Here is a 26,545-nt window from a genome sequence, read left to right on the forward strand (position 1 = left end):
GGGGGGGGGGGGGGTATCTTTTTTTTTAATTTACTCAGTTATAAGAACTAGTGGGAGGACAGATTTACTTTTCTTAAACTCATTATTTGAAAAAGAAAAAAGCGATTAAAAAACAAAAAGAATATGAAAAATTAAAACATTTCATTATAGTGAGATTAAAATGAGTTATTTCAATTTTTCATTTATATTTCTTTCAAGCCATATCTATGACAATAAGGCTGTTTCATTTCTCTCTTTCCTCTCCCACACCTTCGATTTCAGGAGAGCTAAAATTGTCTAATATCCAAAAGAATGTCAGGGGAAGCATACAAGATAACATCTCCCTGTTCAGTCTGGGGATAGGTTTTGATGTTGACTTTGACTTCCTGGAGAGGCTGTCTCAAGAAAACCATGGAATTGCTCAAAGGATTTATGGAAACCAGGATACTTCTTTACAGCTCAAGGTACCTTTTGTCCCCATTTTCTTTCCTCACTAATGTGTCTGCTGAAGAAGAAACAAACCAGAAAATTCTCAAAAGAGAATCCAGTGAAACTCTCGATGCTCTCTACTTTCTGTCAGATTAGTGAAATCAAAAGTAATATATTTGCACTTTATACATAAAGTTCAGAAATCATTTTGCATGTATCATTATTATCTCCCTTTTACAGGTAAGGAAGGTGAGGGAAACAACAGGTTTGCACAGTTAGTAAATATCGGGGCAGGATGTGAACTCAGGTTTTTCCTGACTCCAAGTCAATTAGTGCTCTATCCACTATACCATCTAGCCACCTCAAGTCTATGAATCAAGGGTTTCTGAGATCCTGACTCAAGACTCATAGAAAGGTTTTCAACTCTTCTCCTCCTTCCACACCGCTTACATTTCTACACTGGTGGCACGGTATGTTGAACAGAAAGCCAGAAAGTACTTAGCATTCACTAGTGTTGAGACAGGACACACACATGAAACTGCTCTCTTTCTTTTATTTTTTTATACTCTCTTACTACGCTACTGTTACAAAGTCAGGTGTCCTGTCCTCTCTAGGCAATAGCTGCCTTAAACAGAAGCCAGAAGAATCTCAGATATTGTTAAGAGACAGAATCTGATCTTTCTCATTATTTGCATCCTGCTGCAGAGGAGGTCATTAACAACTATGCCACCTCTCTGCCCTTTTGGTCTTCCTCATGTAAAGACTCAAACTCTGTGCTTTCTGACTCAGTTTCTCCTACAAACCATCCTGAGATTAAAATACTCTCCCAAACCCACTAAACTCTCACTCAGTCTCACCGAAATTTACAATCCAATCACAAACACTTCCTCTCCTTCTATGGTCCCAGGTCAGTCTTTCAGTCCAAATCTAACAATGCCAGGTTAAGGCTGTTTACCACTGTTCCTAAGCAGTCCAGAACTGTAGCTTCTGGTGCATTCCTGTGTCTCTCTCTTCCCCTCTCAGTAACATGCTAGGTTCCCTGAAATAAGTGCAGAAGGAAAGTATCTGTTTAAAAAAAAAAGTTCTCCTTATCCAAAAAAACCATCCTTTGTTACAAAGAAAACAGAAAAGGAAAAAAAAAGTAACAGTAAAATTCACCAAAATATCCAATGGTATAATAAATTTCTAACTCAGTATATTATCTCTGTAAAGTAGGGAGAGGCTCATTTTCTCATCTCTTCTTTGGAGACAAGCTTGGTCATTATAACTATACAGCAACCACTGTTACTGGTCTTTCCATTTACTCCAAGGCCAGTGCTTTATTCACTGTGCCACCTAGCTGCCCTGAGAGAATTTCTCATATGAGAAATATTACCCATTTATGGTGCCCTCATTTCTCTTGTATTATGAATGAGCTAAATTATTTTATTATTTTATCCATTGCTCCTGGAAGTTTTGAAGATCTCAAACCCAGGTCTTCTTGGCTTTGAGTCTCAGCTACTATATCACACAGCTTCTCATAGTAGACTATGTAGGCTTAATAATATATGCATTTCTTCATACCCTACCCATGTCACAGAGATAGAGGCAGTCCTCAGAAAATGTGCTATGGACATATAAATTGATATGAAACAATGATTTTTCTTTCTTTTTTTTATTTTGCAGCAATTCTACAACCAGGTCTCTACACCATTGCTACGAAATGTTCAGTTTAACTATCCCCAGGAAGCTGTGACAGATGTCACTCAGAACAGTTTCCATAACTATTTTGGAGGCTCAGAAATAGTGGTGGCAGGAAAAGTTGAACCTGATAAGTTGGACCATGTGGAAAGTGTCATCACAGCTACATCGGTATGTTTTCTTTGCTATGGTGCTAAAGGTTTTTGTTAGAATCTCAAGTTTCCTTCAAGACTCAGTTAAAATATCACCTTCTATGTGTGACCTTTCCTGATTTCCCCAGCTGCTAGTGCCCACCCCCCACAATACTGATTTTACATATACTTATACATGTACATGTTGTCTCCTCAGACAGAACATAATAGAGGAAAGAGGCTATCTACCTTTTTCCTTTGTATCCCCAGTGCCTAACATAGTGCTTGGCATATAGTAGACACTTAATAAATGCCTTTTGATTGATACTCTGCCCCATCCAGAATTGAAAAAAGGAACAAGAGTATACATACCTTCTTTCCAATCACACTTAATCATTCTTTCCATGAAAAATCAATCCCAATATGTGAAGAGATATCATATAAGTCTGTCTTTTCCCAATTTTTTTTCACCTGAGTTACAGCAAAACATGGTCAGCTTTAATAAACAAAAGGGTATCCTATACTTTAAAGAACTTTGGAATGTGTTATTAGAAAAGCTCCTTAGGAAAGGAAAGAAAAACTGAGCCATAAATGAAACCTTTCAATTGCCTTCATAACTTCCAGGAGCAATGAATAAAATCATTTAGCTCATTCGTAATACCAAAAGGTATGATGACACCTTAAATTGACTTATTTATTTCCCAATAATATTTCTCACATAGCAATTTTAAAATAACAGACATTGATATACACAAACAGCTAATTTCCAAGAAAAAAAAGTGTAAATGATACAACAGCACATGTGACACAGGTTGGATATTGCAATATGGTATCTGCCATTACTTATTAACCATTTTTACTCACATGTCAAAAATTGTTGCCAAAACCTTATGTTTTACATACTTTGCCTAAATGTTCAATCTATAATATAGGTTGGGTTGTTGTTTTTTTTTTTTAAGATTTGTCTTCTAGGGGCGGCCAGGTAGCACAGTGAGTAAGAGCACCAGCCCCAGTGTTGGGACCTGGGGGATCAAATCCAGTCTCAGATACTTAGCACCACACTCAGAAATAACTAGGTAACCTTGAGCAAGTTACTTAACCCCAATTGCTTTAAAAAAAAATTTGTCTTCTATTTAAAGTTAGTCAGTGACCACAGAGCAAAAGACAGAGATATTTTATGACCACATAAAAGTTCATTACAATAAAGATTGAAGGGTCCTTTGATCCTGGAGAGGAAATGACTCAGAATGGATATGTCCTTAAGGATTTGAAAGACTGTCATATGGGAGAGGGATTAGACTTTTTCAGATTATCCCCAGTAGGTAAAACCAAAAGCAGTGGGTGAAAGTCACCAAGAAGCAAATTTAAACTTGAAATCAATAAAAACTCCCTAACAATTAAAGCTGTCCCAAAAAGAGAATGGGTTGTTTCAGGAAATGGTAGGCTTATCCTCACAGAGGCTGAATGACCACTTCTCAGGTATGTCATGAAAAATATAGATTCCTCTTGAGTATGGTTGGGCTGGTTAGTCACTGAGGCCTCTTGCAGCTCTAAAATTCTGTAACCCTGTGATGTTGTGAAAGTGTCTATAAAGCCTGAGACAGAATTGGTGGAAGAAAACTTCTTATTGGAAATGGTCCTGTTTTTGCACCACTCTTTAAGGAATTACCAGGTATTTTTGCAGCTATAACTTGACTGAAAGGGAATGGTTGTGCCATTGAGCCATTTAGATTCAATTTTTGATCATTTCTGTTTATTGAGGTGGGAGAAAGCCACCTAGCCTAGAAAACAGACTGCTAGAAACTGCCACTAACCTTAGTAGGAAGACTACAGGAGAGAGGAATTGCAAGTGCTATAGGCAAATTCCTGGACGCTGAGCCAGATGTTCATAAATCAAAGGACAGAATAGGTCCCTGAGGTCATTCAATCCAAGAATCTCATTTTACAGAGGAGGAAAGTGAAGGCCAGAGAGTTAAGTGACTTGGGTCCAGGTCACACAAGCTATAAAGTCCTAAGTAGGATTTGAACCCAGGTCCTCTGGCTCAAGTCAGTGTGTTCAACAGCCACCTGACCCCTCTGGTGACTATTGCTCCTCTGGTGACAGTCTGGAATAAGTTTATAGAAGATGCCACAAAGGTCCTGAAGTAGCAACAAATGAATTCATAGTGCCACCGCCAATGAAGTAGGCTTACTTGAAGATGCAGGTTGTATCTATGTGGCAACACCTACTGGTACTGTTTCAAAAACAACTGTGGATCACATTACTAGCAACTACTAGTGGCACTGTCCCTCAGGACAAGTTCAGTTAATAATTCTAATTAATAATAATAGCCAATATAGGTACATATGTGTATGTATGCACATATATAATGCATAGATATGTGTGTATACACATATGCCAGATATGTGCTAAACTTTATCATCATTATTTGAGCCTCACAATAACCCTAGGAGGTAGGTACAATTCTTATCATCTCCATTTTAAAGATAAGGAAACTGAGACAAAGGTTAAGTGATTTGCCCAAGGTCACACTACAGTAAGTGTCTGAGGCAAGATTTGAACTTGGGTCTTCCTGACTCCAAGCCTGGTGGACTATCTATTGTGCCATCTAGTTGGCAGTCCAGTAAAGCACTTCACTTTTCCCCTCCCCCTCCTTAGAACATAGGCAGATAGTCTCTGCTTGCCCCAAGAAGACTGTGTAAAAATCTGACCATTCAAGATTATCTTCTGTCTACTTCTGGCTTTCTTTGACTCATTACTGGGTTCCTCAACTCAAGCAGAGGCACATCTTGTCTTTTCAAAATCTGCCTCCAAGTGACCTGCCACCCCAAGGTCACCTCTTCTGCCTCTTGTGGCACCATGTATCATCAGCTTTTGCCACTCAGCAACAAGTGGAGAGACTCAACACAGAACTGAATTGTATGGATGGATGGGTGCAGGTATTGCTTTGGAAGGTGACCAGGATGGTCACTGCTTCTTTTTCTTCCTTACTCCTTTTATCTCTAGAAATTTAATCAGTCACATTCTGATCCAACAATCAGCTCATTCTTTAGCAGAGCACAATATAATGATTCCCTTCTCTGCTGCTTTAGGGAGTTTATATTAATTGAAAAGTTAGGAATACATACCAAGCCACCAATTAGTAAAATTCCTAAAATTTAGAAAGAAGGGTGGCTCTCTGCCTTAATTTACATTTGCGTATCTCTAGTTAATCCCTGGCCACTTTGTGATTAAGGCAAAAATTCAAGTTACTATTTAGTAAAGAAGCAAGCACAGTATGTTACAGTGCTTGTAGACAGATTCCAGAGGGAAATTGGAGTGAGGGGTGGGTGGATAGACCTTTTCTTGGAATTGTCTTCAGTCCTTGAGGAACTGAGTACTACTGGCTTCAGCTCTGAGTTGCCTTGAGGGCTGATGGCCCTCCTTGATCTCTCCCTTCTCTGCCACATCTTAGTCTTCATTTTCTCTCCTTTTGTCTGTGACTCCTATGCTGCCAATTCTTTCTGGCTCAGCCCTTGAAGGCCCCAATTCTTCCTCACTCCTACCAAAATTTTCTCTGATTCCAAACTCATAGTTTCATTACAAGCCCCAGTTACTCGAACAGCCCAGTTCACACCTAGTTGTCACATCTGTTTACTTGAGTCAAGATTTTTTCTCACCTGAAAAAGTTCTCAGGGCTCAGTGGGATTCAGTGATTGATTAACTGATGAACTAGTTCAATCAACTCCCACCCTTCCATAAATCAGGTAGCAGGTAAAGAATATCTGCAAGTACTCCCAGATGAGGTGGGGGTAAAAGGGGAAAGGAAGGAGAGAAGTCCATATACTTGACAGCAATATTGACTAAGCACACCCTAATTGGGTCACGACTAGGAAGCTCTACACTAATAAAAGTATATGTATTAATAAAGTGTAGCAGAACTGAATACCCACCAGGTGAGGAAACTGTGGCCTCAAGATCATATGTGGCCCTCTAGGTCCTGTGTGGCCCAAGTGTATCCCAAACTTTATAGAACTTGTTCAGTCAAAAGGCCACATTTGAGGGCCTAGAGGGCCACACGTGGCATGGAGGCCCGAGGCTGCAGGTTCCCCACCCCTACATCCAATCCTAATGGAAATACATACTTCTTTTAAGAGAAAATTGACTACTTGCCCTTAAGATTGCTGTGTCTAATGAAGCTTTACTAGGCAGAGGCTACTTCCTTGAACCACAAGAAAGAAGAAACAAAACAAAAGAGAGAGAGAAAGAGCAAGCAAATAATATGCTTTGATCTGCTTCTGACATATACAAGCTCTGTTACCCTAAGCAAGTGAATTATTCTCTAAATCTACAAGTTGCAAAACAGTTATTGATCATTACTGGTAGAAGCAGTTTCCTCACCAGGAATTCCATTTCTTACTGAAATGACAGGTCTGGGTCAAAGGATCAATACTGTTATTTGATGACTCTGGGAAGAATCAAAAGCCCAAAATTGGTACTTAATTTTAGGGAAATTTGCAGAATTAACATGTCCTGATCCAGCATTTTTACTAATGCTTAATGGGGTAGGAGGTGACAGTTTGATTCTGTTTGCTCCTTTACAGTCTTCCATTAACAAAAGAATACTACTGTCACCACCACCACCCATAGTAACTCTACACATTGTAGACACAGAAATGTCAACTTATGTATCTACTTCCTGAACTTATTTCAATTGAAATTTTTATCCTCCAGGCCAGTGCACAGTTAGTCATGGACACCCTCACAGAAATGGAGGACTTGGATGCCTTCTTGTCAAAGGACAAGCATGCAGACCCTGATTTCACCAGGAAATTATGGGCTTATCTAACCATAAACCAACTTCTGGCCGAAAGGTAAGCAGGAAAGAGCATCTCCTAAAGGAATAACTGTTTTATTAGGGTATTTTTTGATATGCAATTCAGAAATTGTCAGTAATCCCCAAGGAGAAGAAGGTACACAGGAGAATTGCAAATTGATATAACATAGTTTAGGTAAGTATTTTCCCCAGCATCTAACACAGTGTATGGCATATAGTAGGAATTTAATAAATGCTTGTGGATGGTTCAAGCTTCACTTTACACTACTAATGAGTTAGATTCATTCTTGAATACTAACACTTATAAAGCACTTTATAGTTTACTAAATACGTTCCTTAAAACAGCTCTGTGAGGTAGGTAGTATAAATTTCATTGTTTCCATTTTACAAATGAGTAAACTAAGGCTTAGTGAGGCCAAGTGTCAAACAGAAGAGTCAAAGTTGAGATTTGAACCCAGATCATCAGACTTTATGCCCAGGACTCTCTCCACTATATGATACTGAAGACATTATTGAACTGAAAAGTTTAGGATTCTGATATTAGAGGATTATAAATCAATATTGGCAGGATATCCAGTGTTCACCTAGTCAGTCACCCAGCCCTCATTCTAGGCTATACCTATATTCTCCAATCCATTTATATGGGCATCTACCATAGTGTTGGTGATTACCAGGGAAGGAGATTCCACAAAACCCTTTGTTATCCTAATGTCTTATAGCTACTCCAATTCTCTTTTGTTTTAATCATATTTCTATTGACATATTTTGTTTTTATATCACCTTAGGTTCTGAATTATCCCCATCCACTTCCCTAAGCAGCAAGCTATCCCTTGCAACAAAGATTTTTTTCTAAAAAGAGGAAATTTCTTTTTTAAAAAGATGCCTAATATATGCCTCACAGTATATATAATATTCCATACCTAGTTCAATAATGGAAAAGACATGCATTTTCTCAACTGGTAGGTAGTAATAAGATTGCTATATTCATAATTCTGAGGAAAGCAAAGACTCCAAAAATTCCCCCCAGTTATTTTATCAATTTTGTTTCCAGTTCTTTGCTACAATAAAATGTGTAGTATTCTTTTATACAAGGGTCCTTTCACTCTGTCCTTGACCTCACTGGGGTGTGCCCAATAGGGTCAAGGAATTTATACAGATTAATGATTTTTCATAATGTCGAAATTATTTTCCACAGAAATTGAACCAATTCACAGCTCCAACACTACTATATCTGCATCCCCACAGTGACTCTAGTTTTCTCTTTTCCTCTTGTCATCTTTGTTAATCTGATGGGTATGAAATGAAAATTTGGGGGGGGGGGTATTTGCATTTCTCTTATTAGTGACTTGGAGCATTTTTCCTTATGTTGAGAATTTGTCTCTATTTGAGAACTTCCTGTTCATCTCTTTTGACCACTTATCTACAGAGGTATGGTTCTTCTTTATATTTGTATTAATTTTTTATTTCTGATGTTCAAACTTCATCAGAAATTGCTGCAAAGACATTTCCCTGCTAGTTCTAACAACATTTATTCTGCTCATGCAAAAAAAAAACTTTCAATTTTATATAATCTTAACTATCCATTTTATTATTTGTGATTGTCTCTATCCTTTATTTAGGTAAGAAGTCTCTCCCTAACCATAGCTGTTAGATGGAGAAGGTATCTCCATTTCTTCTCCTCTAATTTTTAAATGACCTTTTATATTTAGGTTACATATTCATTTGCAATTGATTATGATATGCTGCAATTTTTTTTAACTAAACCCAGTTTCTTCCAAACTGTTTTCCAGTTTTTCTAGAAGTTTTTGTCAAAAAAAATAGTCATTTTACTGATCAAGCACTATGCTTCTGTGTTTGCTTCTGTCTTGTTTCTCTAACCTGTTCCACCAATCAACTTTTCTGTTGTTTTTTAAATAATAAAGCACTTAGTACAGTGCCTGCCACATAATAAACAGCATATAAATGTTAGCTACTACTATTATTATTACCAAATAGTTTTGATGGTTATTGCTTTAAATTGTGTAATTTAAGATCTGATCATGATTGACTTCATCCATACTTTTTTTTCCTCATGATTTCCCTTGAGAATCTTGACCGTTTGCTCCTCCAAATGAATTTTGGTATTATTTATCTAATTCTACAAAGTAACCTCATGGTAGTCGGATTGTTATGGCATTTAATCTATAAATTTACATCGTATACATTTGTTTCTAAATATTGTCATTATCAATAGAGTGCAAAGTGAAAGTGGAGCTAGTACATAGGCAATAAATCAGGAAAATTAGGAGTATGGTTGTTTTTTGACTGAAGCATTGTAGAGTGACTCTGTGATGGAGATAAGGTTATGAACCACAGGCTTTAGTCTCCTTGATGAAATCAAGGTGAAGAATATTCATCCCTTTTTATAAAGGCAAAATGAGCTAACTCAAGATTAACAAAAAACACACCCTGCAAATTGCCAAAGATGACACAAAATAGCGATTAGTCAATGTTGGAGAAGAGCTAGAAAATGTTACAATCATTTGAAAAGCAATTTGTAAGTATGCAAATAAAGTAATTAAAAGGTCCCTACTCTTTGAACCAGAGACTCCATTAGTGAGCTTATACTCCAAGGAAGCTACTGATAACAAGAAAATCCTCATATACAGCAAAATATTTATAGCAGCACTTTTTGTAATAGCAAAGAATTGGAAACAAAGTAGATGCCCATTGATTAGGGAATAGAAAAACAAATTACATTATACAAATGTAACAGAATAATACTGTCCTGCAAGAAATTATGTATGTGATGAATATGGAGAAGCATGAAAAAATCTGCATGAACTGATACAAACTGAAGAAAGCAAAGCCAAGAAAACAATATATAAAATAACTACAATAATTGTAAATGAAAAGAATTATCAAACACCAAAAAAATTAAAAATGAAGGGGCGGCTAGGTGGCGCAGTGAATAGAGCACCAACCCTGGAGGCAGGAGGACCTGAGTTCAAATCCTGCCTCACTGGCTTCAGACAAAATGCAAAACTAGCCATGTGACCTTGCTCAAGTCACTTAACCCCAATTTCCCTACCTTCCCCTCTCCAAAAAAAAAAAGGCAAAAAAAGTGAATATAACAAAATTATAAAGAATAAGCAGTACTGGGGCGGCCAGGTAGCACAATGAGTAAGAGCACCAGCTCCAGTGTTGAGAAGACCTGGAGATCGAATCCTGGGCTCAGACACTTAGTACCCACCCAGAAACACCTGGCCGTGTAACCTTGAGCAAGTTACTTAACCCCCATTGCTTAGGGGCGGCCAGGTGGCTCAGCGAGTAAGAGCACCGGCTCCAGTGTCGGGATGACCTGGGGATCAAATCCGGGCTCAGATACTCAGTACCACACCCAGAAATAACTGGCCGTGTAACCTTGAGCAAGCTACTTAACCCCTATTGCTTTAAAAATTAAAAAAAAAAAGGATAAGCAGTACTCAAATAAAGAAATACTAGAAGTCATCCCCAATCCACCATTTTGTGGCTGTGGGAAGTCCACAGCTGTTATACATTGTGCCTGTTTGGGGTTTTTTTCAAAGTACCGTTCAGTTGTGCTTATTTTTTTCTTCTTTAAAAAATACTATTTGTCATATGGGATGACTGTCTGGGAGAGAGAAGAGGAAGGATACTGGGGATAACTATAACAATATATAAAAAGAAGACATCAATTAAAAATTATTTTTAAAAAAAATTTTAACCATGACAGCAATCAACTGAGCATTTCCCCGTAAATGCAGGAGCCAACTTGGGTCCAGATTTGGATCCCCAGAATAAGTCTCTAATTCAGTCTGCAATGTTTTGGTGATGGTTTCTTTGGTTCTCTCCCTACCCCAATATAGGAGTCTGGCTGTCACAAACCTTGACAAAAAGAAAATAACAAGAACCATCCTTCAGATGTCTCTGGACCACCATGTTGTAAGTCCACTTACTGCCATGCTGATTGAAAGTGCTGATGGGAATGAGAGGATGCTGGCAGACTCTCCAATGGACCAACGAAGACCCTGCTGTCAAGGTCAGTGTTTCCTTTTAGTCCAGAGGCAGAGACTACCCTCTTTGGACCTGGATCAAAGGTTAAGCCATCCTATGTCACTTCAAGACCCAGCCCTACTGCTGTAATTTTTGGCCTATATCAATGGGTACTCTAGCTGTTCAATGTAGTACACTTTGGAATAGTCGCTCTATTGGTACCTTTTACTTCCCTTTCTTATTGATTGATATCTGCAAAACACATTTGAGAAACATTTCCACATATCACAGTAAATACTGTCTATATTTTCAGCCTTGTTAATGCTAGATGGCCAGTTAACTTTAGTAGTTTGATATTCAAGAAGAGATCTTATTATCTCAATCAGTCAGTCAGTCAATAGATACTTATTAAGCACCTATTATGTGTCAGGCACTGTTTTAAGTATTGGGGATACAAAAAAAGTCGAAAGACAGTCCTTCCTCTTAAGAATTCATAGTCTAATGGTGGAAGCAACATGTAAACAAATATGTACAGATAAAATACAGGATAAATCTGAAATAATCAACAGGATAAGAGAAATAGTTAAAAATTAAAAATTAATTTGTTATTGAGATACTTCCCTTTTGTACTTGGAGTGACTGATAATATCTTTTATCATCACCTCCTAGCTTCTGTTCTTGATTAATTTAAATTAATTAGATTGCTAAATTAAATTAATCATAGAATGGGGAATCTTCTTTTACCACAACTACGAAGCCTAAGACTCAAGACCCCCCCACACACCACCCCCCAGACAAAGCCTACAAATTTGTCCTGATTTCAATTACTGCAAAGGTAGGGCTACCCAGCACTAAACAGCTGGAAGAAAGTATATTGTGTTTTTCTTTACCATGTGCCTATGTCTTCTCTGCTTATGAATTCTCTATAGCTATCTCATATATATAGTGGAAAGGAATTACATTGAGTTTGCCACCCCCCCCCCCCAGTTTTATGCAGAACTTTTCATACCAGTGGTGCTTTGTGAGGGGAAATAATCACTGATTTTTCAAGGATGCAAAGATCACCCTTAGGGCACTAGGTGTCAAAGTGGGTAGAGTACCAGGTCTGGAGTCATGAATACCTGAGTTCAAATCTGGCCTCAGACATTTGTATGACCTTGGGCAAATCACTCAACGCTGTTTGCCTCAGTTTCCTCATCTGTAAAATGAGCTAAAGAAGGAAATGGAAAAACACTTTAGTATCTCTGCCAAGAAAATCCCAAATAAGGTCATGAAGTGTTGGACCCAACTGAAAAGATGAAAACAACAGGGACCACCTTTATATGATGGCTTCCAAGTTGCCCAGAGTGAAGAACTAAAAGGTGTCTAGTTAAGGTTCTAGTTCTTAGGGTCATGATAACTCCTAACAGCAACAGCTACTAGAAGAGCCTATGCATCATCCTAGGAAGGTGATACATATAGGTAAGTATGCACAACTGGATAAATGGATTTAACTTTTGCTGAGCTCCATCTTTTTTTTTAATTATAGAAATCATAGTATCTCAAAGCTACAAGGGACCTTAGAGATCATTTGGTCTAACAATTACATATTATAAATAAATAATTACAACTGATAATAATCTTGCAACAGTAATGAAAACTTTAAAAATACTATAGTAGCTGACACGCATGGACATGATTGAAAAGGGGAAGGAATATAGGGTAAAAATGAAAGGAGAGGGTCTATAATTAAGGGATACTGCAAACTGAACAGACCACATTTTTCATATTATTTATTATAAATAATTGCAAAAGTGTGTGTTTGGAGTGTGTTCCTTGGTAACTAGAATCTATTTTTCTATCTACACAGGTACCTTATTATCGAATGGCAAGAGGACTACTCAAAGTTCAATCCCATCTTGGGCCAAACCTGCACCAACAACGGGTCCAATGAGTGTGAAACAAGCTCAAGTGCTTGTAGCAACTCCTCCTCCCCATGTAATGAGAGGTAAAAAGATTTTTGGCCCCTTCACTTCACTTCCCAGATCTCATTTCAAGTTCAGTCTCATAGAGCTTTTATATTTCTCAAGCCAAGACCCATATTCAGAGAACTAGAGAATTTTTCAAATTCAGCATGACTGCCTTCTAGAAAAAAAAAGGAGATAAATCCTGCCCCAACTATATGAAAATGTGGTGATCTTTTTGAGGCAGAAATTGCTGCATTTAGCTTAAAGATAAAGGGGTAATAAGTTTTCTCATCTGAAGATAATTCAACTTCAACAGACTTCAATACACATTTATTAAGTATCTACTATGTACAAATGAGTATTGTAGGCAATAGGGGATGTATAAAAATTAAATCAGAAGCTTATTGAATCAAGAAACTGACAATCTAGAAGGGAAATATGACACATACCCAAACAAATGTAATACAAAATAATATCTAGGTACAGAGAAGTATTAACAAAGTTCGCAAGATCATTACAGATTCAAGGATCAAAGAAGGCTTCATAAAAAAACACAGAGCATTTGAATCGGGTCTGAAATAATGGACAAGATTTCAATAGAACTAGATGGGGAGAAGAACATTCTAGACATTAGGAGAAACATGCGAGTAAAAGGGGAAGGGGAATAAGCATTTATATAGTGCCTACTATGTGTCAAACACTATAACTAAGCACATTACGCACATTATATCTGCACATAAAGAAACCACAAATTCTGGTGCCTCTTTAGCATCATACACTTTAATAATGACTCCAAAGTTCTATCTAGTTCCTTCGAGATTTTGCACTACTCATGAGCTTTCAATTAGATGAATGCCAAGAAAGTGTGTTATAGTAAAAGCTAAGACTATAGCTGGATGAAGCAAATGAAGAAAAGTTATTTTTTAAGACTATAGAAGAGGGGTGGCTAGGTGGCACAGTGAATAGAGCACCAGCCCTGGAATCAGGAGCACCTGAGTTGAAATCCAGCCCCAGACACTTAACACAAATCTAGCCATGTGACCTTGGACAAGTCACTTAACCCCAATTGGCCTACCTTCCCCCCTCCAAAAAAAAAAAAGACTATAGACAAGTGAAATGAATGTGAACATACCAGAGTATCATAAAATCACTGGGCTAGGAAGGAGCTCAGACAGAGATGATATCAATAAGAATGCCCTCTGTAAGATTCCTAACAAGTGGTCATCTAGTCCAGGGAGCATTGAAGACAGTCCATTGGAGTTTGGGAGGAAAAGATGAGAATTTCTGTTCAGTTACTTTAATAGAAAAACAAGAAAGAAATTAAGTTTTACTAATTAATATACAGATGGACTAAATGTCCTCACCTGTCCATATGTTGAATGGTCACATGTCTTGGAAGGTGCCCTTAGGGTAGAGTAGGCATTCCATATCAAGATAGGCTTGACAGTAGTGACTTTATTGTTTGTTCACTTCCAGTATATTGTGACATATTAGAACTTATATGTGCCCAGTTTGGTGCTTTTGCAGATTATATTATTTAGTTTTAACTAAGTTAATCCTCACAAATAAAGTGGTTTAAAAATATTTCTGCAAAAGAATCATGGATGAATGAATGAAAAGCATTTATTAAGCACTTACTATTTGCCAAGCATTGAAGTCATGAAGACAACATTAATAATCTGAGTCTAGAAGAACAAGGAAATTGTAGAATTGACACTATTCTATTTCTAGTATGAGTTTTTCTTCAGGCACATGAAGAAATAAAATAACAAATAATAATATAAGTACGTAGCCAAAGAATTCAAAACTATCTAGAAGGTTATTTGAAATATGGATTTACATTGACTATTGTCAAGAATGAATCTTACCCTAAGTGTATATTATACTTTGAGATATTAGTCAATAGGAGTATGAAGCCACGCAAGACATTCAAAAACTGTTTTTATGTGAAAACAATGTATTACCTCTATAAACCTTCATATGTACACATTTTAAAATTTTGTAAACACAATTGTCTAACCTGATAGAAAATCTTTCAAATGAAGTTTCAGTAAGTTTTGAACCTATTTATTAGAAACATGAAAATGCAACATCTTCCAATTAGTTTCCAAGAACTCCTAATTAATATCAAGGAATCGAAATTGCACATTTACTAGCCAAATTTCAAATAAAAACCTTTGTAACATTGGTGGGAAGGACTGAAAAAAGTAAGGATCATGATTTAATAAATGTAGCTTATAATGCACCTCTTCCATTTGGATTTACATATCTTAGTGAGGAATCTTCAGCCATTAAAGCCAAGTGCTGAAATGCATTGAATGTAGAACCAAATTTTTGTATCTATTATGAAGTACAAAACCAAGATTTTCAAAATAACAAAAATACACATTTGTGGCTTGTGGAAGAGTACACCCCAGGTTTATGTAGGGGATGTTTGGTATGTAATGATTTTATTGTACCATCCTAGTATTTACCTTTGCAAAGAGATTAGTTATATCTAGTGATATCACTAATGAGAAGTACACCAGTGGAAGTTTGTTGAGGATTAGGATTAATATTGCAAGCCTATAGGTTCTAGAACCGTAGAATCCAAAGTAGCAGTCACCATCTGTGGACCCAAACTGGGAGTGTGAATAGAAGTTAGGAGAGTGCCACAGAGGGAGTGCTACCCTGGATTCCTCTAATATGGCACAGTAGGTAGAGTATCTTGCTTAGAGTCAGGAAGACCTGAGTTCAAATGTGACCTCAGACACTATATGATCCTGGGAAAGTCACTTCACCTCTGTTTGCCTCAGTTTCCTCATCTGTATAATGAGGATAGTAATAGCACCTACCTCTCAGAGTCCTTGTTAGAATCAAATGAGATAGTAATTGTAAAGTGCTTAGCACAGTGTCTGGCACCTACTAAGTACTATGTAAATATTAGCTATTATTATTGTTATAAGCTCTCAATCAAGAATTTCGTGATTTCCTTAGACATGGACTTTAGCCCGAGGTTTCTCAATTCTCTTGCTAATACTCTCCCCAGTCTATTCTGCTTCAGCTAAAACAAGGAAGAATTTGACTAGAGGAAACAAATAATGTATCATCTCCTCTTCCTGCTCTTCTATCTACATAATAGGACGAGAGAAATTATAGCCACCATCAGTGCTTCTCCATTGTCTATAAAATAAAATCCAAATTTCTTTTCCTAGTATTCAAGGCCCTAACTAACCAAAGCCCAGTTCCATTCTTGAGTATCCTTTTCTAACTAAACAGGGCTGATTAACCATCTTGTTAATTTTTTTTATAAATATGTTTTGTCCTTTTTCACTTCTGCGCTACTACTTTTGTAAAAGTGTCCTTCTTTTCTTCTCCCCCTATATAAATCCAACTCATACTTCAAGCTCCAATTCAAAGCTAAACTACTTTTTTGGAGCCTTCGCAGAATACAATGATTCTATTTTTTTTTCCAAGTTGACTCTATTGGCATAGATAATATCTGTATCATTTATTTGGCAATCAATTATATATGGTACAATCTTGTGATATTTTGTGTGCTATTGTATTGAACTGACAATTATCTCTGTATCATTAATTTTTTGTGCATGTTTATATCTTATCGCCCTAATTATAGTGTGAGCTGCTTGAAGGCAGGGAATATCTTACACTTCTAAGTATTATCTGTTGATTGAATTAAAGCTATGAGAATAGTCAATTCTCTTGAGAAGAGTTTATAAAGAGTAACAGGTGGCAAAAATGGAAACCTTGGAAAATGTCCATAGTTGAGAGGAGGGGGTATAGGAAGAAACAGAGATAGAGAAGAATTAGTCAAAGCAGTAGGTGTAAAACCAATGTAATGCCATAGAGGACCAAAAAAAGAAGTAGTATCAAGGTAGTTTGCTTCTTTTTGTTCTTGTACATACTTTAAACTGCAAGTGAGGTTATAGTATCTTATTCAGTGATATGGGTTTTATACTTACTTTGATACTTCTATACTTACTCACCATACAGTACTTAAATATTTTGGTATAGCTACTCCTTTCACCAAAATAGCCTACAACCACTATATAACATAGTAGATAGACTTTGACCAAAAAATTTATCGCCTTTGAACAACCAGGAGATGAGCCTCTCCAAATTCTACATACTCTTTCATGGACAACAGGAATATCATAAATCACTAAGTCTATACTCAAAGTCTTTGCCGTTCTGTAAAGAAGTCTCCAGAAGTAGAATAATCCAGAATTCCCTACATATCACTATGCATCATTAGAGGACTTTAGTAGTAATAGACACATAGTTAATTTGGCTTTTAAAAAATTTCTTTAGATGCAGACTTCTTTATAAAGCATAAGTGAAGCTATTCAAGAAGATACTAAAGGGGGTGGCTAGGTAGTGCAGTGAATAGAGCACCAGCCCTGGAGTCAGGAGGACCTGAGTTCAAATTTGGCCTCAGACACTTAACATAAAAACTACCCATGTGACCTTGGGCAAGTCACTCAACCCCAATTGCCTTCCAAAAAGTGAAAAAGAAAAAGATACTAAATACCATTTTAGCTTTTCTTCTTTCCTGTTCCCTTTTTTTTTACCTTTTATGTTTATTTTTCAGTTGAGAATGACCCACACTTCATCATTTACCTACCGAAGAGTCAAAAGAACATTTGTTTCAATATTGATTCAGAACCTGGTAAAATTCTCAACTTGGTTTCTGATCCAGGGACAGGTAAGTGACAAATAAATTACATTTAAGCCAGTCAAACTAAATGCTACATTTCTTATGCTTTCTTACCACTATTCAAGAATCATTTTCTTTATGCCACCATTATAGAAACTTCGTATTTCCATAACTCACAGAATTATTGGGAAATTATGTATTTTGCATATATTTTGCTTTGATTTATATGTGTATATGTTGTCTCCTTCAATAGAACATATGCTTCCTGAAGACAAAGACTGTATCATTCTTTAAATTTATATCTATAGGACCTAACAGAGTATCTGGCATGTAATCATTCCTTAATTAAGTCAAGCTGATTGATTGATTAAGGGTATTGCCTTACCTTTGTATATAGTGCTTTATAGTTTTCAAACAATTTTTACATGCATTATTTAATTTGAAATGAAATGACACTGTATGATAAGCTAAACAGGTATATTTTTTCCTGTTTTATAGAAGCTTAGAGAGGCTGTTTTATGTTCAAGGTCAATTATATCATTATATATTATCACGATGATTAGTTATAGGAATCATAACTAGAATTCAAGATTCCAGGTTCTTTCAACTACCTTCCTAAAGGTTTTGAACTTTTAGAAAGAAAAATATTCTGAGAACAGTGTAATCCCATTAGTCACTCCCTTGAACACTGAGTCACCTTTAACTTTGATCTTTTAGACTACTCTGACATGTTCTAAAATTCAGTCAGATAAGCATCACTAGGATGGTTGTGTCAAAATTATGGGCAGCTACTTGGCATAGTGGATAAAGTTCTAGAGTCAGAAAGACTCATCTTTCTGAATTTAAATCTGGCCTCAGGCAATTAATAGCTGTGTGACCCTGGGCAAGTCACTTAACCTTGTTTGCCTTGGTTTCCTCATCTATAAAATGAGCTGGAGAAGGAAATGGCAAACCACTCCAATGTTTTTACCAAGAAAACACTAAATGGGGTCTTGAAGAGCTGGACTCAACTGAAAACAACTGAACAAAGCATTCTGTAACTGTTAAAGGCACTGTGCAATTTCCCAAATCAATCTAGCCTGCTCTGTTCTTCCTACTGATTTCTGAGCTTAATTATTCCCCTGCAGTGCCTAAGCCAGATATAGGTACTGGTATACTCATTCAAAGGATGTTCATTTTAGTTGTATGTCTTGTCTGGACAATAAACATTTTTCATCCATCTAATTTTTCCTATCAGTTATTCAGCTGACCTCTCTTGAGTAATCATGTATCTCAACAAAGAGCCTTTATAATGTTCTGTGGCTTGATGTAATCACCACAATTATCACCCACAAATAGGGACTTGGGCACACTTGACATCATTAGTATTAGATCTATCATGTTAAATCATTAGTGTTAGACCTGTTAAATCATCAAGGACTCTTATCTGATCTTAACACATAGAAGAGACTCCTTGTTAAAGGAGAGCCTTTCAGACTCCATTTTTGTTCTATAAAGTCAAATACTCTTCCACAATCACCAAACCCATTTGGGATTTTGTATTCTTTGAAACTTTCAGTCACTTGTATGACTGCAAAGATAAAATCTGCTGTAGAAAATTGTTTACAAAAGTCAAACTGTTGGGGGTGGCCAGATAGCACAGCGAGTAAGAGTACCGGCTCCAGTGTCGGGATGACCTGGATCAAATCCGGGCTCAGACACTCAGCACCACACCCAGAAATGACTGGCCATGTAACCTTGAGCAAGTTACTTAACCCCGATTGCTTAAAAAAAAAAAGTCAAACTGTTGGTTCCCTTCACACTTTTTTTTTCATTAAAGAAACCTCTATATGTGTGCAGATCATTCTCATTAGAATTTTATAAGGATGAAAAAGGGAGGTATATGAATCAACAACTATTGATGTCCTGTCATTTGCCTTTTGGGGGAATAAAAATATCATGTCCATTCTTTTGATAACTTCATACACATTTGTAGATGATAATAATATTAAATACTAATATTAATACAGTGCTTACTTTGTGCTAGGCACTGTACTAAGCACTTTACAATTATTACTTTGTTTGACCCTCACAACAACCCTGGGAGATAGGTGGTATTATGCCCATTTTACAGATGAGGAAACTGAAGCAAACAAAGGTTAAGTGACTTTCCCAGGGTCACACAGGTAGCAAGTGTCCGAGCACTTGAACTCAGGTCTTCCTGACAGTTCCAACACTACTGTGCCACCTTCTGCCTTTAAGGCTGTCAGGATTCTGTTGCTTATAGCACAGACTTTTTTAGTGTATACTTACCCTGGTCCACCCATTTTTCCTGATTTCATCTTTTTAAGTAACATTTTAACTTCTTCATATAACTCATTAAAAACTGAGATACTAGCATTCAAATGTAGTTTCCTCTGTTGTTGATGATGAAAATATATTCTTATAAAAACACTGACAGCTTTGCTTATATTTGTTGTCCTCTTTTTCATTCATGGATATTTGGAATAATTTGACTCAGCTGGGTCTCGTGAATGTGACAGTGTTACTACAGAGTTATTTTAAACTTACATTTATCTTATCTGTGATTTGAAACATAATTTTATATGACCTATGTGATATTTCTTATTCAAGTCAAATATGTGTATTAATCTTATTAATAATAACAGTAATTAACATTTATATAACATTTAAAGGTTTGTGAAGTACTTTACATATATTCTCACATTTGATCCTCACTGAGGCTGGGAGAGATTAAGTGATTTGTCCAAGGTCTCACAGCTAGGATATGCAGGATTCAAACTCATTTCCTTGACTCTAAGTCTAGTATTCTATCCACTATGTACTTAGGTCCTGTCCTGAACCTAATTTCTGCCACACTGTGTTAGTTTCCTTTCCAGTTCTTGTCAAATAAGAATACCTTCCCCTAGTCATTTATATTCTTGCATTCATCAAAATTTATCAAATACTTGGCAATTGTTTTCAGAGTCTTCTGATTCTTGCTTATCTCATCTGTTTCACGGAGCTAATTTTCTGTCTTTAAACAAGAACCAAAGAATTTTGATGATTACTGCTTTATAATATAGTTTGAGGTCTGATGAGGCTTGCCTTTCTTTGCCTTTTTCCCTTGAGATTCTAGATCTTGTCATTCTATTTTTGTCTAATTCTATAAAGAAACTCCTTGGGAGTTTGAGTGGTATAGTGCTAGATTTGTATAATTATTTTAATGATATTTGCACAGGCCAATCATTAACACTGAGTGTCTATCCAGGTATTTGTCTCCCTTTGTTTCTTTTTGTTGTTGTTGTTGCTTTTTGGAGCAGGGAGGGCAGGGCAATTGGGGTTAAGTGACTTGCCCAAGGTCACATGGCTAGTAAGTGTTAAGTGTGTGAGGCTGGATTTGAATTCAGGTCCTCTTGACTCCAGGGCTGGTGTTCTATTCACTGTGCCACCTAGTCACCCCTCCCTTTATTTCTAAAAGAATATATTGTAGTTGTATTTATAGAAGTCCTCCTGGTTTATCGGCAGGTTTCTCCCAGATGTTTTATACATTTTGGAGTTATTTTGAATGGAATTTCTCTTATTGCTTCCTCCTGGTTTTGACTGGTACTATATAGAAATGCTAATAATTTTGTGAATTTATTTAGTATCTTACTTTGCCAATGCTAGTAATCATTTAATTAGTATAACTTTTTTTTTCATTGATTCTCTGGGGTTTTCTAAGTAAAACCATCATGTTGTCGGTAAATAAGGAAAATTTTATCTCCTCATTGCCAGTGTATACATCTTTAATTTCAATCTCTCTTCTTATTGCTATAGTTAGCATTTCTAGAACCATGTAAAATAATAGTGGTGAGAAAGAGCATCCTTGCTTTATCTCAGTTTATATTAAAAAGTTTCTAGTGTTTATTTCAAATAATGCCAGTTCCTGGTTTTAGGAACTTTCCTTCCTTTAACTCAGTTTATACAGCAAAGCTTCCAGTGTTTCTCCATTTTAAATAACATTAGCAATGGTTTCACAAATATATAATTGTACATATATAATTATTATATATAACTTCTACATCATTAAATATATACATATATTACATATACATGTGTATATGTACACTTTAAATTTTATCAACTGAACTTTGCTTTTTCATCCTGAATTACTTGTTTTGAGATTGTCAATATCGTCATTCTCAACATTCTCAGTTCTTCCAATAATACTTTGGTTTGTTAGTCATTAGATAAATCTCACATCTAGACCATCAATAGTTAATAACATTCAAAAACATGATGTTATTCTTAGCACTCTCTGTACCCTTGTTCACCGTTTCCATATCATCATTGTGTAAATGGAAAGTGGCTATTTAACTGAGAGCAGTTTTTAAATATTTCCTTGTTTCATGGGTTACTTTGGTCAAAGAATTCAGCACCTACTTCTCATCCTATAGATAATGAGCCTCTCTTTACTTAATTGAGTTGGTCCTTACACAGTTTACCCAACCTGTTGCTAGGACCATACTTGAAGACTTTTCCACTATGGTAGAACTTACGAAACCTTCTGCTTCAAGTCAGATTACCATTGCACCATAAAAAAAAAAAAACTGGAAAAGGATTTTATGAGAGGAGACATTACTTATAAAGGATATTAAGCATTCCAGTGTTCTTTTAATATAAAGGAAAAAATTCCCCATGTTAGCAATTTTAAACCAGCCTTATCCAGATTTCATCTCCTAATCAGTTGCCTTCCCACTCTGAAGAAATCTCTGCCCTAAGGCCCTGCTCTCCTGATTGGGGACTCCTTCACCTGGAACACCAGGTTATAAAGAGCCCTGGCCAATCTCCCTTTATTCCCTCTACACAACTCACTCTCCAGATTTCTCCACTATCTTCCTCATCAGCCAACCTGGAGAAGCCTCTGCTCTGAGGCCCTTCTCTCCTAAATGATGACTTCCTCATTCAGACCACTGTTACATGGGGGACTCCAGCCATGCTCACTTCACTGCTGCTCAATGGCTCTCTAGGCCCCTCTATCTTCTCTGCTCCTCCCCAGCAGATACCTCCCACCCCACACAGTTTCCAGCTCCCATTTCTTTAGATCTCTTCCTCTCTTAGTGGAATGTTAACTCCTCAAGGATGGGGACTGTCTTGTTTGCATGTATTCACATTCTTACCACTTAGCACAGTGTCAGGCACACACTTAATAAATGCTCTTTCTTTCTAGCAAATGTTTACAGAAAAGAAGAAAAATGAAGGAAACACTACTTTTCTTTTTATAGGAGTATTGGTAAATGGACAGCTCATTGGAGCAAAGATGCCTAAGAATAAAAAACTAAGTACCTATTTTGGGAAACTGGCATTTTATTTCCAAAGCAAAGACATGAAAATTGAAATTAGTACAGAGATGATCACCCTTAAAAATGGTCTCCATACTACCATTTTGTCATGGTTGGACACAGCTCACATTGTTCATAAGAAGTAAGTAACACTGTATCACAATTTTTTTCCACTTATGTTTGAAATAATTTAGTCACCTATGTATAGATATGCAATTACCCTAAATATGAGCCAAAATGATCTAAATAATTGCTACATTAACAATGTCTTGCAATGGTTTTTTAATAGAAAAACTATGAGGAGCAGTGGCAAGAAATGCACATGGATACTTTTAGGGTTGAATGGAACTGTTCTCTAGGTCTGTCCAAAAATAAAATTAATCTTACTTTGGCCTTACTCCTGTGATAGGCTGGTTGTCTCAGTGAAAAAAGAGAAGACTGTGAACATCACCTTGGATGGAGATATGTCCTTCTCAGTCTTACTTCACCGTGTTTGGAAGAAACATCCCATTAATGTAGATTTTTTGGGTATTTATATCCCTCCTACAAACAAGTTTTCACCAAATGCCCATGGACTAATAGGTAAAGTACTTGTCTGAAAATGGTTGCTACCAGCAAGTCTCTAGATTTTACTAGGACTTTAGATGGCTTTCTTCTCTAAGCCAGAAGCTGCAATTGGAGAAACCCAAGGACTAATTATGGATCATAATAGAGATCATGAAGATTAAGGATAGAAGTTGCAAAGAGGGAAATTTAGGCTGGATGTAAAGGAGAGAACTTGCTGACAATTAGAACTTACAAAAAGGAGAACTGGAAGCAGTGGGCTCCCCCACACCCATCCCATTCAAGCAAAGTCTGTAGCTTGTGTTGAATGTATCATTGAGGCCATTCTTGTTCAACTATGCCTTTAACTAAATGGACTCTTAAGTCCCTTCTATCCCCGAGATTCTTAGAAGAACCTGGCAATTCAGAGGAGAGTCATAGCCAGGTATATTTCAAAGGTCAATAAAAGTTTTCTCAGAGACGAGATTCCATAATCACAAAACAGAACAGTTTAAGGGGGCATCGTATCCAGGAAGGTCTCACTGTTCAGACCATATCTGGTTATTCAGTCGGTTTAGTTGTATCCAGCTCTTCATGACCCCATTTGAGGTTTTCTTGGCAAAGATACTGGAGTGGTTTGTCATTTCCTTCTCCAATTCATTTCACAGATGAGGAAACTGAGGCAAACTGGGTTAAGTGACTTGTCCAGGGTCACACAACTAGAGAGTCTTCCTGACTTCAGACCTGGCATTCTATCCATCGGGCCATCTAGCTGCCCAACCACATCTGAAGTATGGTGTTTAGTTCTGGGTACTATACTTTAGGAAGAATGTTGATGCGCAGAGGAAGCAACCTCAAAGCTTAGGAGACCATGACACCCCAAGACTGGCTAAAGAAAACGGAGCTGTTTAGTCTGAATAGGAAAGATCTACAGGAGATAGGATAGCTGTTTTCATGTATTTGTGGTACAGAGGTACAGTAGAAAAGTATGCTGGATTTAGAGACAGGGATCTGAGTTCAAATCCTGGCTCTGCCACTTATTACCTGCATGATTGTGAGCAATTCACTTCAAGACTCTAGATCTCAGTTCTTCAACTACAAAAAGCAAAGATTTTTTTTTCATATAACTATAAATTGTTTTGATTTCTTCATCTGAAAATTACCTATTCATATCATTTAACCATTTATCAATTGGGGAATGACTCATATTCTTAAAGATTTTATACAGTTCTTTATATATTTGAGATCTGAGAAACTGCCAATAAAATTTTTTTCCCAATGTTTTGCTTTCCTTTTGATCTTGACTACATTTAAGGAAAAAAAGAAATTTACATGATAACTTTATTATATATTTAAAAGGAATAGCAAGCCATGCATATTAGATTTGCAGTTTCATATTTTTCTTATGTGATGTTATTGAAATGCTTGTGTATTCCAGAAGTTAAAAATAAAGTTTTTTTAGAAAGTGGAGTTTGGACTAGATGACCTCTCAGTTCCCTTTTAGCTATAAATCTATGACCCCTTGTGAAAGAGGTATTAAATTTATTAAATTAGAATCATCATAGACTTGTCCCCAAAGGGAAGAAATAGGAGCCATGAGTTGAAGTTGCAGAAAAGCAGATTTTGGTCGTATCAAGAAAATTTTCCTAATAATTAGAGCTGCCCTAAAATGGCATAAGCTGCCCAGGAAATGGTACAGGCCTTATCACTGGACATTCTTTTGGCTGAATTCTCACTTATCAGAGCTATTGTGGAAGATATTCCTGTTGAGGTACTGGTTGGATTAGATGATCTCTATAGTCCCTTCTATCCCTGAGATTTGGTAATCTTTTGAAAGAACAGGTAAAATTTTAATATTAAAGCTTACAGTTTTTACACTAAAAGTATTTAACAGGTTGTTCCATCATTTCAGTCATGTCTGACTGACTCTTTGTGACCCCATTTGGGGTTTTCTTGGCAAAGACATGACAGTAGTTTGCCATTTCCTTCTCCAGTTCATTTTATAGATGAAGAAACTGAGGCAAACAGGGTGAAGTGACTTGCCCAGGGTCACATAGCTAATAAGTGTGTGAGGCCAGATTTGAACTCAGATATTCCTAACTCCAGGGGAGGAGCTCTATCCACTGCACTATGTAAACTAGCTGCTCATTTAACAGCTAGATTAAGGTTAACTAGTTCACAAAGGCAGTAAGGCTAGGGTAGAACAATGGGTTTGATAATAAGGTTGACTATTTTGCTTTAGCCTTTTGATGATCCTCTACATTTAAGGATCTCATATTCTAAAGAAAACTCTCAGGCAACAGAAGCCTGTATTTTGCAGACTCTCCTCTCCGTTTTATTTCAAGTACACATCAATGCTTTACTCTTCATTTGTGACCTAACAAACCTATTTCAGATTCAGATCTGATGTGAGATGAAAACAGGAGGGAAGGAGCAGGCCTCTTGCTCTCTGATAAAAAATATCTATCACCCCCTTTCCAGAGTATTACTCCTTTCATTGCCAAGAGATCATTTCCCACCCTAAAAACTTGGGAAGGAATGCTGCAAACTAACAGAACTCACACACAGCAATCAAATTTGATGAAGCACAAACAAGGATTAGCTAAATACATAAGACTTTGACATGTGTTTCTTTAGGTCAGTTCATGCATGAGCCAAAAGTACAGATCTTCAATGAGAGACCTGGTCGACACCCTGGGAAGCCAGAAGCTAGTATGGAGGTGAAAGGCCACAAGCTAACTGTCACCAGGTAGGCCTTTGGATTGAACTGCCTGGGCAAGAAAAGGCCCTAATAGGACTGAATTTTCACTGCAAGATGAGGTAGAGGCAATGAAAAGGCATCAAACCTTTCTTGCCTGAAACTGACCATATCTCACTAGAAAAGAATAAATATAGAATTTATAATTTTTGCACCACTGATACCTTATCTTTAAAAACAAAAGTTGACTAGCTATATTTATGTATTACAAAATGCCAAGAAGTTAGCAAATTATTCAACTACCCTTTACCCACAAGGTAAAACCTAGATAGTAAATCCTACCTTATATCTCCACCAGATATGTCTTTA

General features: G+C 36.8%; 1 protein-coding gene across 1 annotated transcript in view; it reads left to right on the forward strand.

Annotated features, from left to right (window-relative positions):
- The window catches only part of LOC138175817 (inter-alpha-trypsin inhibitor heavy chain H2-like), a 59,281-nt gene that overhangs the window by 30,942 nt on the left and 1,794 nt on the right, over positions 1 to 26,545 (forward strand). The window contains exons 15-23 of the mRNA XM_069106321.1: positions 262 to 443; positions 2,074 to 2,259; positions 6,934 to 7,073; positions 10,903 to 11,075; positions 12,879 to 13,016; positions 17,567 to 17,680; positions 22,879 to 23,077; positions 23,345 to 23,517; positions 26,116 to 26,227. Coding sequence (XP_068962422.1) covers positions 262 to 443; positions 2,074 to 2,259; positions 6,934 to 7,073; positions 10,903 to 11,075; positions 12,879 to 13,016; positions 17,567 to 17,680; positions 22,879 to 23,077; positions 23,345 to 23,517; positions 26,116 to 26,227 — 1,417 coding nt within the window. The remainder of the gene's footprint in view (positions 1 to 261; positions 444 to 2,073; positions 2,260 to 6,933; positions 7,074 to 10,902; positions 11,076 to 12,878; positions 13,017 to 17,566; positions 17,681 to 22,878; positions 23,078 to 23,344; positions 23,518 to 26,115; positions 26,228 to 26,545) is intronic.

The sequence above is a fragment of the Petaurus breviceps genome, unplaced genomic scaffold (genome assembly GCF_028583685.1).
Source record: "Petaurus breviceps papuanus isolate PSGF00001 unplaced genomic scaffold, PetGlider_PUasm1.0 79, whole genome shotgun sequence".
Lineage (NCBI taxonomy): Eukaryota > Metazoa > Chordata > Mammalia > Diprotodontia > Petauridae > Petaurus > Petaurus breviceps.